This window comes from Canis lupus, chromosome 24 (assembly GCF_048164855.1).
Source record: "Canis lupus baileyi chromosome 24, mCanLup2.hap1, whole genome shotgun sequence".
Taxonomy (NCBI): Eukaryota; Metazoa; Chordata; class Mammalia; order Carnivora; family Canidae; genus Canis; species Canis lupus.
Window position 1 is genome coordinate 43,800,736 of NC_132861.1, and position 19,278 is coordinate 43,820,013.

Consider the following 19,278-nt stretch of genomic DNA (forward strand, 5'->3'; position numbering starts at 1 on the left):
TATCTCACTGACTTTCACTTTCTTCTGGAAAATCAGAGAACAGGCCATGATGAATTCTAGAATCCCTCTAAGTTCTAAAAGTCTATGAAATGTGTTGCCATTTGTTGGTTCACAAACTTGGAAGCTTCCCAGAAGAAAATTGAAACTAACCTCCAAACACAAAGGGCAAGGAAAGACCAAAGAAAGAGGCCACTCCAGATGTAGGGTGGCAAGGGCAATAAGCAAGGGAACTTATGCACAAGGTTTGTCTTGGGTGAGGCCACCAGACAAACAGATCACTGCACCCACCCACTAAATCTTACAAGTTTATACAGAGGCCTTAACTGAGTCCAGTCACTATCTAGATGGTCCCAACAGCACCTTACTCTCTCAAGGCTGCATCCTTGAAATGGCTCCCACTGTGGGATCAGTGGGATGATGCAGATTCCAAGGATGGAGAGGGAATGAAGAGCCTCTGATAGCCCACAGTCAGCCCATGGAGTCAACTTGTAGTCACATCATCTTGATTACCTCCTCTAATACCATTTTAATCATTACTGAGAAATTGCCAGTGGAATAGTGAGGTCCCTTGATTGTTAGCCTTGCATTGAAAAGCAAAGAGGGCCACCTCCCCACTCCCAGTTTTCTACAAAGAAGCACTTTGGTGTCAGGCACTCAATTGGACAGGCCTAGAAGACCCCAGGTCATGGGAATGGAGGGACTGGTGGTAAGCAGAGGTTCATACTGAACTCTAGATCTAAGGATTCAATTATTTTATGAGCTTCTCTGGACCACAAACTCTCCAAAGCTGGCTTGGTTTTATTTGTTTTTCATTGGGGGGGGGGGGTGTTCCTGTGCCTCAGGAGCCATAGTGAGCCTACAGAACATCCCATTCTCAACTGCACTACCCAAATCCCAATCTCTGAGGACATAAACCAGGTTCAGGTGGTAGAAATCAAGTTGCCTGGTGATGGTTGCTAAGTAACAAAGGATCTCCAGGCCGGCTGCCCTGCTCTAGCTCATCGCTGAATGCAGAGGATCCCTCCCCATGGCCCACTTGAACTCATTTACACTGAACTCATTTAAACTAGCAGTATAAGTGCCCATGAGCTAGTTCCTTAACAAGCAAGTTAGCTCAGATGGTATTATAATCCACAATGACTACAGGAGAGGCTCTGCTTCTCCTTGTGACATACTGAATGTGCCAATGGGTGCCAGGGTCTAGGAGAAGGGACCGCAGAGGGTATCTGAAGATCACGCAACCAGATGTGAAAGCCCTTTCTCAAGCTCAGTGCATCCACTAATGACCCGATGGCCTTGCACAATATTTTCCAACTTTCTGGGCTGTTTCCTCTTCAGTGAAAGAAGGCAATTGGACCAACAACCTCTAGGGCCAATTATTCATGGTGGCTCAAGTGCCCTGGCAAGCTCTCTATTTCTCCCAGAGGAGCTCAGCACACAACAGGAATCAGAATGAGGTATGAATCACTGGGCTGAGCGGTAGCATTCAGGCTGAGTCAGAGGACAAAGCCCTCCACTGACAGGTCCTCCTGGAAGGGAGCTACAGGAGGCTGGGCTCTTCCATGGAATCACTACAGAGCTGGGCAAGCAGAGTGTCACAGGGAATTAGGCCCACAAACCAGGCCAGGAATGAGCATCTGGACTGCTGTGTGCCCAGGCAAGGACAATAATAATAAGACATGAGTCTGGCCTGTGAGTAGACGCTGCAAGCAACCATCCCAAGGAGGATGCTAGGGCTCAGGTTGTATAAGAAGATAACACAGATGGAGATTCATTTGGAAGTGCCTCAAAAAGTTAAATACAGAATTGTCACATGACCCAGCAATTCTATCCCTAGTTATATACCCCGAAGGATTGAAAAGAGGTACTCAAACAAGTACTCACGTAGGCATGTTCATAGCAGCATTAGTCACAACAGCCAGAAGTCTAACTCAGATGTCTATCCACTGACGAAAGGATAAATAAAATGTCATTTGTATACACAATGGAATATTATTCAACCATAAAAAGGAATAAACTACTGATACATGCTACAATGTGGATGAATCTCGAGAATATTGGGTTAAGGGACATGCACAAAAGGTCACAAATTATACTATTCCATTTACATGAAATATCAAGAACGGTGGGGGGGTGGGGCCTGGGTGGCTCAGTCGGTTCAGTGTCTGCCTTCAGCTCAGGTCACCATCTCAGAGTCATGGAATCCAGTCAAGTCGGGCTCCCCATTCATCACAGAGTCTGCTTCTCCCTCCGCCTCTCCCCCACCCACCTGCCCACCTTGTGCTTTCTTGCATGCACACTTGCTAATAAATGAATAAAATCTTTTTTAAAAGAAAAAAAAAGAAAGAAATATCAAGAATAGGTAAATTCCTAGAGACAGAATGTAGATTTGTGGTTGCCAGCAACTGGGGGATGTTAGAATGGGGAACAACCATTTAATAAGTATAGCATTTCCTCTTGGGGTGATAAAAATATTTTGCAACTAGACAGAGATGTTGATTGCACAACGCTGTGGAGGTACTAAATGCCTCGAAGGGAGATGCGTGGATGGCTCAGTGGTTAAGCGTCTACCTTTGGCTCAGGTCGTGATCCTGGAGTCCTGGGATCGAGTCCCACATTGAGCTTCCTGCATGGAGCCTGTTTCCGTCTCTGCCTCTCTCTCTGGGTCTCTCATGAATGAATGAATGAATGAATGAATGAATGAATGAATGAATGAATTTTTTAAATGCCACTGAATTGTTCACCTTTAAATGATTACTTTTATATTATGTGAATTTATCTCAATAAAAAAATTTTTTAATGTAACACTGATCCCACAGACACACCTGAGATGGTATATAATTCAGGCCATCTGGGATTATGAGAAACCATGGCATATCTCAAGACTTTATTGTTTCTTTACTGCAATACACACAATACCCATTGGTGTTCCTGTCTATGCATTAAGTTTCTTCCCAATGCACTGTGGTCAGAGCCCTAAGAATAGAATGCTAGAACCCTTCAGTAAGATGTGCTTCTTTCCAGGTCTTTGGTTTTGAGTTTATGTCAAGAGACAAGCACTCTTCATCTGAAGGACCCATGAAGGAAGCAGGTCTGTCGGTGAGCTCCGACAAGAATAAAGACTCTCTGTTCTGGGCAGAACACCTCCTTCTTTACTGAGGAGGCTGTTTTTAAGGGAATCACAAACATACACTAGTAGGAAAGTGGGCTCTCAACTTCCCCTAAATTTCCACAGGCTCTGCTTGAAAAAACACCACTTCTAAGCATAAAAAACATCTTTAAGGACTTTTGCAGGTGAGGGAAGCAAGGGAAACGTCACATAAAATCCAATCATGATGTCTAAAAAGAGTCAGCATCATTTTTGGCACCATTTTTAGCACTATCAAGGTCAAACATAATAACAACAATTGTTTTCCTTAGGAAACAGCAAAAAAAGAGTGCTTCCCAGTCCTTAAGGCCCCTAAATCCCCATCCCACCCCCCTGGCCTGCCTTCCCTTTGTAAAAGACAAAAATAATCACATTAAATGTATTTCTCTCCAGCTGAGAGTTTATTTTAGGCCTCATAGAAATGCTAATATTAGTTCTCATTTCTCTGTCTCTCTTATTATTTTCTCATTATGAGGTTTTTCTATAGAAATAAAAGAACTCCCTTTGCACAACCAAGAACACCAATGGCCAATTTCAAAGAGTGAAAATGAGGGTAAAGGACCACAAAAATCCCTGGTCAGGAGAAATGAAGTTTTTCTCAGGGGGGGGGAAATGTGAAAAACATGATATGGAGATTAAAGCAGAAGCGAAATTTGCATTTTGCTGAATATTAAGATTAGCCTTTTTCTGCCCAAGCCTGGATGAACAACACTTTTTGAAATCAAACCATTACACCATCAAGAACTTTTAAAAAATACTCTATTATCCAATAATATCATCAAAATTAACTTGGCAATTTTAACAAAATACTAAGGAACCCATGCCAATTTTTAAAGGAAAACTGCTGAGTAGTTCTTTAAAAAGAAGGAGGAGGAGACGGAGGAGGAGGAGGAGAAAGATCTTAGTAAAATGGTTGCAGTATTTCCGGCTCAAAAAAAAGTAAATTACAAGTATTTAAATATGATTTAGAAAATCCATGCCAACCTTTCTTAAAATAGGCATAAACTGGGGATATATTTAATTGTAGATTCTAAAAAGACAATTGGATCAGCCCTATCAATATAAATCTAGGCCAAAATGGAATTCTTCAAAAGCAAACTCCTGGTTCAAATCAGGTAACTCTCAAAATATTGTATAGCACAGTACTGGTATCAAGCATTAGAGCTCTAAAATTAATCAACCACCCCGTTGATAAGTTTGGCTAAATAAGAACAAAAATAATAAGCTCCTAAAGATCAAAACACTGAGTGAGCATCAGCAGAGCCAAGAGAAAAATGATAAACAGAGAAAAAATATTTAAACATAAAGAACAAAAGGTTAATTTCCTTCAATAACAAAGAGCTACTACAAATCAGTTTGGGGGTGGGGGGAGGGGCAACCCAAAAGAAAATTAGGCAAAAATAAGAACAGGCAATTCATGAGAAATGTTCTCCTCATTTGTAATTTTTAAGATGCAAAGGGAACCAATGAGATACCATGTTTTATCGTTAACACACAAAAATAAAAGAAAAACAGGAAAACCAGTAATGACAAAAATGTGGGTAAATAGGCATTTTCATATGCTGCTAGTAAATATGCAAAACTGTCCAACTTTTTTAGATGGCAATTTAGCAACATTAGAATATTTTATCTACATAACTTGTAACGTCTATACACACACACACACACACACACACACATATATATACATCATTGTGTGTATAGTCATTGCAACATTATTTATAATTGAAAAAAATGTAAACAATGTACTTCAGTAAATATTAAAATATAGTCACACAATCACAGGAAGAAATACTATTCCGTCATCAAAAAGGATGGGTTTGTTTCTGTTTTAGGACATGGTAAGATGTTCAAAACAGATGAAGAAAAAGTTATAGAACAGTATGCATAGGATGCTTTTATTTTTATATAGAATAGCTGCATATATGAGTATTTAGCTTCATATATGCTTATAGGTACAGAGAGGAAAATATAAAATTCTACAGCAGAAGGTAAATAATGATCAGTACGGAAGCATGAGATCAGTAGAAGGGGTGGAAAGAGGATAAGAAAAGTTTACGAGTGGGCTCTTTCCACTATAGGTTCACAGATTTTGTAATGCCCTAACATACTTTGACAGTTGTTCTTAAAAGGATCCATGAAGATGTAAAACTATGAGCTAAATTAATATTTTAAATGCAAGTTAACACAATTTGCCTTATATAATTGTTTTGCAAGAATTTAAAGTGCTATGGATGTACGCTTCAGAAAAAAAATGGGGAATTGGAGTAGGGATTAGTCAAGCCTTTGAGGTAAGGTTGCCAGATTTAGCAAATTAAAAATATAAACTCCCAGTTAAATTTGAGTATCAGAAAAACAGTATGTAATATCCATGGGGCAGAGAGAACAAATTTAAAAGACTCCCACAACCTGATTCCAAGACTTACTATAAAACTACAGTAATCAAGACAGTGTGGAATTGGCAAAAGGATAGATATATAAAGTCAACCGAATACAACAGAATAGAGGCTAGAAAGAGACCCACATTTATGGTCAAATGATTTTCAACAAAGTTGCGAAGATAATGCAGTGGAGAGAGTCTCGTCAACAAATGTTTCTGGAACAACTGGATATCCATTTGCCAAAAGTGAATAAAAATTGCCTATATATTGCACCACATATAAGTATTACCTCAAAATGCGTCAGAGACTGAAATGTAAACTTCAAACAGTCCAGCTCTAGGAGTAAATAGGAGGAAATTTTTGTGACCTTAGGTCAAGCAAAGATTTCTTAGGCCACAAAAAAAAAGTACAAGCCACAAAAGAAAAAAATATTAATAAATAAGACTTCATCAATATTTAAAAACTGCCCTTTGAAAGACACTGTTGAGAAAATGAAAGAAGAAGGGGTGGGTGCCTGGGTGGCTCAGTCGGTTAAGCATCCAGCTCTTGGTTTCAGCTCAGGTCATGATCTTATGGGTCATGATCTCATGGGTTGTGAGACTGAATGATGGCTCTGGCTCCATGCTTAATGGAAAGTCAGCTTGGGGATACTCTCCCTCTGCACTTCTCCCTCTCCCTCTCTCTCTCTCTCTCTCTCTCTCTCTCTAATCAATAAATAAATCTTTAAAAAAATGAAAACAAAAATACAAGCCACAGATTAGGAGAAAATATCTGCCAGCCATATATCAAATCAAGGATTTGTACCCAAAGTACAGAAAGAACTCTCACAACTCATTTGAACAGACACTTCATCAAAGACAATGTATGGATGGCAACTAGTATATTTTTTTTAAATGTTCAGTATCATTAGTCGTTGGGAAAGTTTTGGTTTTGTTTTTTTTTTTAGTTTTTTTTTAGTTTTTTTTGTTTTGTTTTGTTTTGTTTTGTTTTGTTTTGTTTGAAAAGGGTTTGCATTTATTTCTAGACTCCCCTCCCAACAAGGAAAAACAAAATCTAAGATTTTGCTTTCAGTGCTCTTAGAGTCTTGGAATAGACCATGGGCACTGATTTGGTTTTACAGTGATTGAGGTTAGGATGACAACATGTAACTTAACATGCACACCTACTAGAACAGCTAAAATCTAAATCACCTGCAAAACCAAGAACGGCTAAGGATGCAAGCAACTGAAACTCATTTGTTGCTAACAGGAATGCACCATGGTACAGCCATCCTGGAAAACAGTCCGGCAGCTTCTTATAAAGTGGAACTTGCACTTGCCACATGACCCAGCAATCCCACTCCTGGGTATTTGCGTAAGGAAACGAAAATCTTATGTCCACTTAAAAACCTCCACATGAACATTTATGGCAGCTTTATGCACAATCACCAAAATCGGGACATGATCCCAATGTCACCAGTTGGTGAAAGAATAAACCGTAGTGTATCCGTACAATCAAATACTAGTCAGCAATAAAAAGAAACACACTCTGGACACACACAGCCACACGGGTCAACCTCAAAAGCATTATGTTAAGTGGAAGGTGCACACACGTTACGTGATTTTATTTATATGATATTATGGAAAAGACCAAACTATCAAGACATAAGTCAGACCCATGGTGGCCAAGGGCATAAGCCCGGGACAGAGTCTACTACAAAGTAGCTCAAGGAAGTGTATGGGGTGCGAGGAGCAATTCCATATCCTGATTACGGTGGTAGTTACACAACTGTACATCAAAAGGCCTCAAACTGAACACTTTAAAGTATGAATTTCACTGTATGTAAGTCATGACTCAACGAAAAAAAAAATGTCTGGAAATCCTCTGTACAAGGAACAATAGGGGAGGTCAATTAAGAGGTTCTGGTTTTCTCTTCATGGTTCCTATATAAGTATCTTCCCTTTCCAAGGTAATATATTGAGGATGTATTTAACACTTTGCCTGTTCTGATACTTTCCATGTTGCTTGATAATTAAGCATGCGATTTTGCCTGAACGTGGGAGACGGGCCATCCCCCTCATGGGGTTGGCCTTCCAGTGGCCAGAAATCAGCCCATTTACTACAGACTCTGGTTCTTATTTCCCGTGCAAACAGAGAACTAGATCTTATTCATCTCCTGTGATTACTTCCACCACCACTGAATGCCTTCCATAAAGGAGTTTCAATTTGCCTCTGCAACCCAAAAGCAATCACAACTGTTTCCTTAAATTAACTACAAGCAGCAGGTAAGTGCCAGCACTGAAACCCTAAAGGATGCGCTGGCTTTCGGGAACTGCTAGCAAAGAGAGCAGACACGTTGCTCTTTTTAAGAGCCTTTTCTTTCAAACACACTTATTTCATTTCTCAAATCCTCGCTCTTTTTCAAAAGCCTCATGCCTTTTCTCTCTCTTTAAGAAAGAAGAACCTTGACATTGTCCCAACCCAAAGCAACCTTACAGAAACCCAAACTGCCAGAGCTGGAAGCACTATCCCTCCTCCTTCCTCTCCCGGTCCCCTTGGGCACTCCCGGTCCAAGTCATAAACACAGGGCAGTCTGGGACAAGCACAACGCCAGGGCTCAGATCCCCCACTGTCACCGAGCCATAGGGACCCCCTCCTCCAGGTAAGTTGGCTTAGCCATGGACTGGAGAATCATCCACTTTTGTAGAAAGAGTTTGTGTGGTCAGAGGGCCTATTCTGCGCAGGAGGGGCTGTGCAAGCTACTGCCCTTAACCCCCCCAACCATCCGATTTACAAGTGAGGAATCAGGGTTAAGAAACCTAATAAGAGGGGGGATCCCTGGGTGACTCAGCGGTTTGGTGCCTGCCTTCGGCCTAGGATGTGATCCTGGGGTCCCGAGATCGAGTCCCACACTGGGTTCCCTGCGTGGAGCCTGCTTCTCCCTCGGCCTGTGTCTCTGCCTCTGTGTGTCTCTCATGAATAAATAAATAAATAATTAAAAAAAAAAAAAAGAAACCGGGACCCCCCTGTGTGGCTCAGGGGTTGAGCATCTGCCTTTGGCTCAGGGCATGATCCTGCGGTCCAGGATCAAGTCCTACATGGGGCTCCTTGCATGGAGCCTGCTTCTCCCTCTGCCTATGTCTCTGCATCTCTCTCTTATCTGTGTCTCTCATGAATAAATAAATAAAATCTTTAAAAAATAAAATTAAATTAAAATTAAAAAGAAAAGAAACCTAACAAGCTTGTCACTGAGCAAGGATTCAAAACCTCTACATCTAACATCCAAAGCCCTGACAGCTGGCATTTCCTCTCCCTGCTGCCTCTCTGGAAAGTCTGTGACTCGGGGGGTCCAAACGCATTCCACCAAGGCCCGATGGACGATGAGAAGTTAGACTGTGGCTAGGACGCCTCCTGACATTCAGACAATTCAGAGACAAGGGCTTGGTTTATCTGTCCGTGTATCCCCCACAGCTCTCAGCCCTGGAGCTGGCGGTGGACACCCCGCAAGGAGAAGGGACCAGGAGGACAGGAGAAAGCGGGGCTGGGGGACCAGCCCTCAGCCAAGTCAAACACATGAAAAAGAAAAGTATGCTCCACCAGCGTTTATGGAAACATTCGGCGAGCTTCTTCCTTTGTCCAGGGCCACACAGAGATCTTCAGCCTCGTGGGCCACACTGTCCGTCGCCACCCAACTTTGTCCCTGGAGCAGCCTATGCAGTCACAGCCAACTCTTGCACAAATGCACAGGTGTGGCCGGGTTCAATAAAATCTTGATGCTGGACACTGAAATTTCCATTTCATAGAACATCACACATCACAAAATATTATTCTCATTTTGATCCCCACCCCACCCCCAAGCATTTAAAAATGTTAAAACCAGGCACCTAGGTGGCTCTGTTGGTTGAGCTTGACCCTTGATTTCCTCCGAGGTCATGATCTCAGGGTCGTGGGATCGAGCCCTGCATAGGGGCCCGCGCTGGCTGTGGAGCCTGCTTGAGGTTCTCTCCCTCCCTCTGCCTCCCATCCACTCTCTCTAAATAAATAATAAAAATGAAAATGGTTAAAAACCATTCTTAGCTCTTGACGTGGAGGGGAGGGAGAGACGATGCGGGCTGTCCTTTGCCCACCCCTGATCTAGTTCATCAGAAAAGTGTTTTGAAAAGAAAGCTTTATTAGGATTAAAAGCCAAGGCTACTGCAAAGGGATCTACTGAAAACCTCAGTGCGTTGCCCAGAACAGACCTGGCACTAGGGGAGTTACTAGACGGGCTAAATCTGTCTCCTTGTCTGTCCTGCTCCTAAACAGCGTCCCTCCCCATGCGCCTAGATCCACCCCATAGCACCCAGTGCCCTCATGGTGCCCACAGCTGCATCCCCCTGAAGCCAGTTGTGTATTCAACAATATTTGAGGGGCACCTACCATGTGCAGCCCCCGCACTGGGTGCCTGGCTGCTGTCTGGACGCCCTTCCCAGTCCTGGGTCCTGCTCTGCCCTTGCTCACCCTGGAGAGCAGCGAGGAGCCATTCAGAGAAGCCCCTCCGCTTGAGGACAACTGTCTAAGACTCACATCACGAATGTTGACTGAAGACAGGTTAGTGTTCAAATAAAGCAATAAATGATTCCATAAAAGGCTGGGCTGGGAGCGCATGCTCAGTTCACATTGTTCTTTGTTCTTGCCCCCCCCCACCCCCCGCGCCGCCCCATGGTAAGTGGAGTACAGAGGAAGAACCAATGGAAGTGAATGCTGTGGGGAGTCAGCACCGGAATCCAAGTCTTCTAGCATCTGATATATCACAGCCAAAGAAATGAATCTCTACTGATGGAATTTTGGTCTCTTTGGAAATGAAGTAGAGAAGGATTTCTTTTTCTTTTTTTTTTTTCTTTTTGTCCAAGGGAAAGGACCTTCTAGGCCTTCCACTTTTATAAAGAAAGGCATGAAATAAATAAGATTCTTACTATAGGTGTGCACAACAGCTACCTTTTCGTTGAATGTCTCCCGGGCTAGTCACTGAGCTCGATATATTTCCAAGCCACAAACAGCTTGCAAGGTTGGCATCAGGATCCCATTTTCACAGATGAGAAAACCAAGCCACAGGACAATGAATTACTTATCCAACGCACTCAGAGCTGGGTTCCAATACATGCCGGACTCTTTCCGCTCCAGCACACACCACCCATCAAGGCTCCTTCAGGGAGACTTCAAAGTCCACTATGCAAACCTCTGCCATTTGAGGAGGATGTGGGCCAGGAATGCCAGGCCTTTCAAAACTGGATGCTTTTCTGGTGAGAATGACCAAGAGCAGGTGTTACTATATTCGTTTTCTCCGCCACGTGCTAGCGACATGCTGGACAGGCAGTGGGGGCTGCGTGGACATGACGAGGGTCTAGGGGGAACTTCTTAATCCTGGTCATACAGTCGAATTATACCTTGACAACATTTAAATGTCACCAGTGTCCAGGCCCCAGACCAGTTCAGTCACAAGCTGGGGGACAAGGGGACAGTAGGACACAGGCACTCACCTCTGTAAAAGCTCCCAAGTGGTTCTCATAAGCAGGCAGGTGAGGGGAGTGTCAGGAACGGAGGAAGGGGCAAATATAAAGAAATTCTGTACACAAAACTTCTGTTATTGAATTTTCTATTTGGGGGCCAAGATCCTATAGTCCCTGCCACTGGGTTAAGCAGCTCTGACCACAGCTGCCTACTGAATTGGTGAGACCTAAAAATACAACTCGGGCATTCTGTTTTCTGACTCAAATACCCTTCAGCTGCAGATAGGTTTTCTTTCCTGTTTGATGCTTGTGAAATACGGGCATAAACAAAACCATTTTGGATGGTACCCTGTCACATGAGAAGCTTAAGCAAAGAAGCTAAAGACAGAATGCGTTTTTGTCAGGTGGCCAAGCTGAGAAAAGTGATGTTTCCTAAGAATGCACTAGATAAACAAAATAGGAAAAGCACTTCAATTTAACAACACCAAGAAAAGCAACTGTTTCTTTCTTTCACTAAAATTGTTATAGGGTTTTGACAAGCTTTTCTCATTCATTTCAAAGGAAAATGAAGTCACTGGGAATTTTCTGAGAAATTATCCATTTATTTCAGAATCAAAAGAACTACACGTTTATCAAAATTTTAATACAAGGAATTGTTCCTTTTGGATGCTTTTGTTGTAGCGTAACTCTTCCTGGTAGGTGGAAAAAAAAGCTAAAAGCTGTTTGTTGAAGAAAGACAATCTCAGGGAATAAACTGGCATAATCATATTCTATATGGAAATCTTATAATCCTTTTTTCTTGGTATACTTCGTATTTGTGCGACATTTTACTTTAAAAAAAATGTTTTAAAACTCCATAGTTCTTTCTACTTACTGATAAAACTTTACTGTATTCCCATTTGCGAATTTCATCTTGTCTACAAAGAAAATAAGGCAAATGTATTAGTCCATTTATTTATTTATTTATTTATTTATTTATTTATTTATTTAGTATTAGTCCATTTTAGAGAAATGAACATGGAGGTTCAGGGATATTCCATCACTCACCCAAGGTCCCAAAAAGTTGACAGAGGAGCCAGAAAAAGAGGCAGTGTCTCTTGGGGTGCCTGGGTGGCTCAGCTGGTTAAGTGTCTGCCTTGGGCTCAGGTCATGATCCCAGAGCCCCGGGATCGAGCCCCTCATTGGGCTCCCTGCTCAGCAGAGTCTGCTTCTCCTTCTCCTTCTGCCACTCCCCCTGCTTGTGTTCTCTTGCTCACTTTCTCTCTCTCTCTCAAATAAATTTGTAAAAAAGAAGCAATGTCTCTTGACACTTCAGCTAATATTGGACATTCTGCACACATCGCCATGTGACTGTGAGTCAGTATATGTGCATGTGAGTTTCTGTGTGTGTGTGTGCATGTGAGCTTGTGTGTGTCCGTGTGCAAAAAGTCCACTAGACTAATGCTGTGCAAAGAGCCAGAATTCTTTTTGTTGCTTGTTAGCTACCTTCCATTAAAATTGGATTGATCCGGGCACCTGAGTGGCTCAATCCATTAAGCATCCAACCCTTGGTTTTGGCCCAGGTTGTGGTCTCAGGGTCCTGAAATCAAACTCCACGTCTGAGCCATACTCAGTACAAAATCTGCTTGAAATTCTCTCTCTCTCTCTCTCTCTCTCTCGCTCTCGCTCTCACTCTCTCTTTCCTTCTTCCCCTTTCCCCCCACTTGTGCACACTCTCACTACATAAATAAAATCCTTTTTTAAAATGGGTTCATCAGAAGCAGAACCATTGTTTCAAGTTAGCATGTTTAATCAGAAGAGAGGATTATAGAATCAGCTTAGTGAGTAAAATTAACTTGCATGAAAAACAGCTCCGCAAGCAGCCCCTTTCTTCTCCAAGTGCAGAAATTGACACATTTTCATTTTAATCCCAAAAGATAAGATTCCTAGGGAACGTGAGATGAAAAAACAAACAGGTGCCTGACGGCTTGAATATTTGGCAAAGGATTATTTCATTACAACAAAAAAGTTTTACAAATAACATAATGCAGATTAAAATTATTTAAATCATCACTACTTTGGCCCATTTAGAAGGGAGCAAAAGAAAAAGGACTGAGCAGCTGCCGCCCCTGACACCTGCCTGCTTTCCCCAATGAACCCAAAAGGCAAGAAGAGCAGTCTCGATCTTTTTGAAGTTGGAGGTTTTTTTTCCAAACCCACCAGAAATATTTGCATTTCTTTTATTTAGTGCCCATTTGCTTGTCATCATGGGAAAAATAACCTCAGCTAGGACCCAGAATTCTAACTCCGAGGTGAAAGCCCTGCTTGCTGTGTGCGGCATAAGGAGAATTTGCTGTGTCTTTGTCATTACCTCAGCTGAGCAGAACTGTTCAAGCTCATTGTTTTCGAGCAAAACCAGCCTCAGGTCATTTCATCTCCTTTTTACTGATAACACTCAAAGAGGTTACAGCCCTCGCATAAGGTCACACAGCTAATAAAGCAGGGTCAGGACTGGACTTTAAACTCTACAGCTCTGCATCAAACCAGCTACTTGGTTCAAACGCCAGCTCTACCACTCACTAGCGGTGTGACCTTGGGCCAGTCATTTAACTTTTCTGCACTTTATATTACAAGGATGGTTGCTGCACCCAGTTCATCAAGACTGGTGAGTTTTATCTATAACGCCCCCAAAACCGTGCTGGTGCATGACAAGTACTCGAGTACTTAGCAACCATCATAATCACCACCACCATCATCATCATTATCATCACCATCATCACCACCGTCACCACCACCATCATCACCATCATCATTACCATCATCACTACCACCATCATCATCATTACCATCACCATCATCACCACCATCATCACCACTATCACCATCACCATCATCACCACCATCACCATCATCATCACCATTGTCATCACCACCATTATTATCATCATCATGTCTCTGCAGGGTAGTTTCCGTATATATTTTTAGAATCCACTGAACCTTCATGATTTACTATGTTTAAGTGTGATAGAGGCCTTAGAAAAATATGTACTTTAAGTGTTGTATGATTTTCATGGCAATCAAAATGTTAGATTAGTCATTCGGTCAAAATGAGCTTTAATCTCTGCCTTTGACAAAAGATGACAACACTCGTTCCGTCCACCTCACACAGTTAGGTAATGAGCATAGGACATGTGTACAAAAGTTAGAAAAGAAAGGAAAGGGGTGGTATTTATGGAAGAACCACGGGTGCTCAGTGATTTACGACACTTAATGTAATCCTCCCCAAAAACCCTGTTGTGGATATCCCACAGACAGGATGGTCACCCACTCAAAATTTGGTTTGAATGTCAAGCCTGAAAATGCCACACACACCGCAGCAGGCTATGAACAGGTTTCTTGCTCACATAATGGGCCTTTCTAGAGATATCAGCTCCCAAATGGATCCGGGGGGCGGGGGGGGGGGGGGGGGAGGGGGGTGCTCAAGAGAGAAGAAAGGAACGGGCCTAGGGTGGGGGGCGTGACTGGGGAGCTCAGAGGGCGGGGCCGGGAGCTCAGGGGGCGTGGCCGAGGAGCTCGGAGGGCGTGGCCGGGGAGCTCAGGAGGCGTGGCCGGGGAGCTCAGGAGGCGTGGCCGGGGAGCTCAGGGGGCAGGGCCGAGGAGCTCAGGGGGCGTGGCCGGGAGCTCAGGGGGCGTGGCTGGGAAGCTCAGGGGGCGTGGCCGGGGAGCTCGGGGGGGCGGGGCGGGGCGCCTGGGCGGGGCTTCCGCGGCTGGAACCCGCCCCAGCACCCAGGCTTTCGGGTCCGCTGGCCCGGATGAGCGGAGGCTGGAAAGCTGTCAACAGCCACACAGCAAAAACCCAAACCGGACCCTTCATTACAGACCCCGGGAGGTCGACCTCGGTCTCAGAGATGAGGAAACCGAGGCGCGGTCAGGTTAGCTCACGGCAGGCAGGGTTTCCTGCGGCGGCAGCGCAACTTCTGGCCGCACACCCCGCTGCCCACCGCCCAGCCCGCAGGGCCGCCGGCGCCCGCCACCAGCTGCCGCCAGCGCCACCGCCTGCACCCCCGGCGGGCCAGAGGCATCCGCCGGCCGCCCAAACGCTGAACACAGCCTGAATCCATTTTAATCCTAACCAGGGGCTTCTGGCTTTCTGCATTTTCATAAAAAGAAAAGAAAGAAAAGAAAGAAAAAAGAAAAGAAAGAAAGAAAGAAGAAAGAAAGAAAGAAACGAGAAAATAAAAGAGAAAAGAAAAGAAAAGAAAGAAAAGAAAAGAAAGGAAAAGAAAAGAAAAGAAAAGAAAAGAAAAGAAAAGAAAAGAAAAGAAAAGAAAAGAAAAAGGAAAAGAAAGAAAAGGAAAGAAAAGGAAAAAAAGGAAAGGAAAGAGAAAAAAGAAAGAAAAAACTTCCAAGTTTGGTTCCATTGTTTCCATTGCTCACATTATTGTCTTTGCGATGGGGGAGGGGTGACGCTCTGTGTAAAGGCTTCTCTTCACCAACCGGCAATTCCATCCCCAGTGTATCCAGCGAGCATGGAGCATGCGGTTCTAGCTCAGTACGCCGCGTCTGTAAGGGCTAACCTCCCTTGCCCTGATCTGTGATTGAGAACGCGTAAGGGGTTTTTCCCTCCCCTCTGTTTATCTTCTCTCTTGAGATTGCCTTCTTTCTCCCCTCTCACTCCTAGAAAATGAGAGTGGGGAGATTGCCTTCTTCCCCCCCCCCCACCCCTGGAAAATGAGAGTGGGGAGACTGCCTTCTTCCCCCCCCCCCACCCCTGGAAAATGAGAGTGGGGAGACTGCCTTCTTTCTCACCCCCCACCCCCACCCCTAGAAAATGAGAGCCGAGTACTCCTGCAACATCATGAAAGATTTCATTGAAATTACTGGGATTCGATTTTCCAGGGGTTATAAAGCTCTGAATCATCTGAGTTAAGTTCTTCTGGGTAACCCAGCCAGATCGGGCTCCAATATGCTAAGCTTTCCTGTTAGAATCATACTTCCTTCAGCTCTCTCCCCAAGGAGGAACTCAGAACACTCGATACTGCTTCTCCTCAGGTGGGCAGCACTCCACAGCTCACACCGCCTGGAATGGGAGCTACACTAGAACCCCGAATCTGTTCTGAACCAGTTGGTTCTGCAATATTTAGGAATTAGTTTGTGAGTCTTTCCTAGATGAATTACATTCCATATCAAGCCACTACTTAGGACCAAAAAAAAATATTTATATTTCTCTGTTAGTCATCTAGGAAAAGTGCAGAGGTTTTTCCCTTACTTGAAGATTGCTTATAATTTTCGAGTCACACACACACACACACACACACACACATCTCAGAGTTGGGTTAAATTCCCAATGCCCAGCCTTTCTTTCCCTTTATTTAAGCTGAAGAACACACTAACCTACCTCTTTCTGTCCATCGCTACTATACTCTGAGTCTGAATCGACTATGTCTTTCAAGGATGGAACTCAGGCATGCAGATATAACAGCAGTTTGATAAAAAGCATTCCTGCAACTCACTTCTTCAGGAAAAATCATACAAATCATCAATCAACAGGGGAAATTAGTAAGCAAGATTTTGTCCTAATGGTTAGAAAGGCTTCAACAGCAAATTCCCCAAAGAGTCATCATGCCCCAAATCCACTCCGGATGTTGGTATCACACACACACTCATCATCATCATCATCATCATCATCATCATCATCATCCCCTTTGAGGAAATTCAAGCTTATTGGAACCAGTTAACAAAGAAGGGCACAACACTGAAAAGGCAGATTCAGGTGGGCAATTTGCTACTAAAGAAAAATAGGAAACAGAGCAAAAAATCCTGGCTGTCAAGGTCAAGCTTCTCAAACCCATTTAGCTCCATTAAAAAAAAAAATTAAAGCTTATCTCATCTCATCTCTTCTGTGGCCCTTCTTCTCCCGCAGAAAGAAGAGTCCATTTGGGCATTCTCAAAGTAACTCTTGGGGCATTTTATAAAATTCTTATGAAACAAACTCCTCCACTCCCAATGTAGGAAAGAAAGCATTTGATCCCAGTTATGTTCCCATTCACCCGGTTTTATTTAATAATTCCAGAGAAATCCCTTATTTGCCCCCCCCCCCCCGCCCTGGAATAGAGACTTGAGGATTTTCGCCCCCGAACACACAACAATACTGAATCGCCTGTTGGAAAATGTTCACGTTAGTAGGTTAAGAGGCTGCACGGGGCGTCAGCGGGCTTGTAATCCAGCCTCATTCGGTACGTTCTGCCGAATTCTCTTGTAAACCCCAAATCCCCGGACGGGGACGGCCGCGGGCCACCCGCACCCCTCGCGCCCGCCCCCCGCCCCGGCGCAGCTTCCCGGGCCCCGCTCCCGCCCGGGATGGGGCCGAGCGCGCGCCGAGGGGCGTCCAGCCCGGGGCGCCCCGGGTGCCCTCGAACGCCCCCGACTGTGGCATCGCCGCGTCCGGAGCCCGCAAAGGGCTGGTCGCAGGCCGCGCAAGGGCAGCTGCCCTCTCGGCCTCCGGCTGCCGCGCCGGGACGCCCAGGGCCGGAGGGGGGGGCCCCAGAGCGTCCGGCCGCCCGGCACGGAGCCCATCACCCTCCGCGCCCGCGGGGTCCAGCCGGCCCCTCCGAGCCGCCCGGGCCAGCAGGGACCCCCGGCTCTGGCGGAGCGCGGCTCGGCCCGGGCCGGGAGGGGCGCGCCGCTTGGTGGCCAGTGGCCGTGGGTGGCGGCCAGGCCCGGGAGCCGCGCGCCCGAGAGCCCCAGGCTGGCACGGCCGGAGACCCGGGCTGGGCAGGGCAGGGGCACGTGCAAGGTCGGCCCGGCCAGACGCCCCCGGTCCCCGGCGGAGGAGAGGCCGGTGTCAAGCTCGCGGGAGCCCCGCGCGGGGCAGCGCGCAGCGGCGGGCGGACCGGGGCTGCGGGTCCCCGCCGGCGCCCCGCCCCGCCCCGCGCCGCCGGGTCCGCTCACTCACCTGGCAGTTGGCGCCGGAGACGCCGGCCGGGCAGGTGCAGCGGTAGCCGGGCTCGCCGGCAGCGGCGGGGGACTGCGGGCCGGGCGCGGGGCGCGGGGTGCACACGCCCCCGTTCCGGCAGGGCTGCGCGGCGCACGGCCCGGGCGCGGGCAGGGGCGCGGCGGGCACCGGGCTGGCCAGGCAGCCTCCGCGGGGCGCCGCGCCGAGCAGCAGCAGCAGCAGGGCCGACGCGGGCAGCAGCTGCGCGCCGGGCGCCGGGGCGCGGCGGGGCGGCATGGCCGACCGAGTGGGCGCGGGCGCGGGCGCGGGAGCCGGAGCCGGAGCCGGAGCCGGAGCAGGAGCTGGAGCTGGGGCGGCGGCGGCGCGAGCGGCGGTGGCGGCGGCGGCGAGGGCTGCTCCGCGGGGCCGGGCGCCTCCTGCAGCTGCGGGGCTCCGCGGTTCCCGGGGCAACGGCGGGCGGGGCCTGGGGGCGGGGCCTGGGGGCGGGGCCTGGGGGCGGGGCTCGGGCGGGCGCGGAGAGGGGCGGGCGGACCCTTCCCCCGCGGGAGTTGGGGCGCGCAGGCCGGGGGGTGCGGCCGGACCCCGAGGGCGCGGCGGCGGGGCTGGGCGGTGCTCGGGAAGCAGAGGGGGTGGCGGGGTCCGCGGCGGCGCGGGGAGGACCTGGCGGGGCCCCCGGGGCCGAGCGGCCGAGCGGAGGGCGGGGCGGCCCCTTGGCGCAGAATCGGTGGACCCGCCGCGGGGCCCGGCCTCACCTCGCTGCCCCCGCCGCGCCCCGCGCCCCCGCCGCGCCCCCGCCGCCCGCGAGCCCCGGAGCCCCCGAGCCCCGGAGCCCCCGAGCCCCCGAGCCCCCGAGCCCCTCCAGCCGCTCCGCGGGGCCTGCCGGGAGATGCCGGGGCGGGGGCTCGGCCGGCCCCGGCCCCTGTCCTTGGTGCTGACCGCGGAGCCTCCCGGCCCGAGGGCGGAGCCCGCCTGCCGCTCAGGAACGTCTGAGGCTGGCGTGCGGCAGCTGGAAGAGAGCTCGCGAGCAGGGTCCAACCCGGTGGTGGAGCCGACGAGGAAACTGAGGCCCAGACAGGCTGGACTGGAACCCAGTGGGTCCCTTGACTCCCGGCCCAGAACGCCGTCAGCCTCCTGGAAGCTCGAGCAGCTCGGAAGCGCGGGTTCACCGAGGCCCCGCCAGGATCCACCAGGAGCATCCGCCGAGCCCTCCTGGGAGAAGGGGGGGCTCTTCCAAACGTCCCGCTTGGGCCGGCTCACGCGGGCACAGCCACCGAGGTCAATGTCCTCTGCGTAAACGCAACCGGCTTTGTCTCCACCACCTGACCTTTCACAACCTCTAGATAGACT

The 19,278-nt window shown here is 47.5% G+C and overlaps 1 protein-coding gene across 1 annotated transcript in view; it reads right to left on the minus strand.

Annotated features, from left to right (window-relative positions):
- DNER (delta/notch like EGF repeat containing) overlaps positions 1 to 18,207 on the minus strand; it is a 311,266-nt gene extending 293,059 nt beyond the window's left edge. The window contains exon 1 of the mRNA XM_072796556.1: positions 17,932 to 18,207. Coding sequence (XP_072652657.1) covers positions 17,932 to 18,207 — 276 coding nt within the window. The remainder of the gene's footprint in view (positions 1 to 17,931) is intronic.
- Positions 18,208 to 19,278: the final 1,071 nt, after the last annotated feature.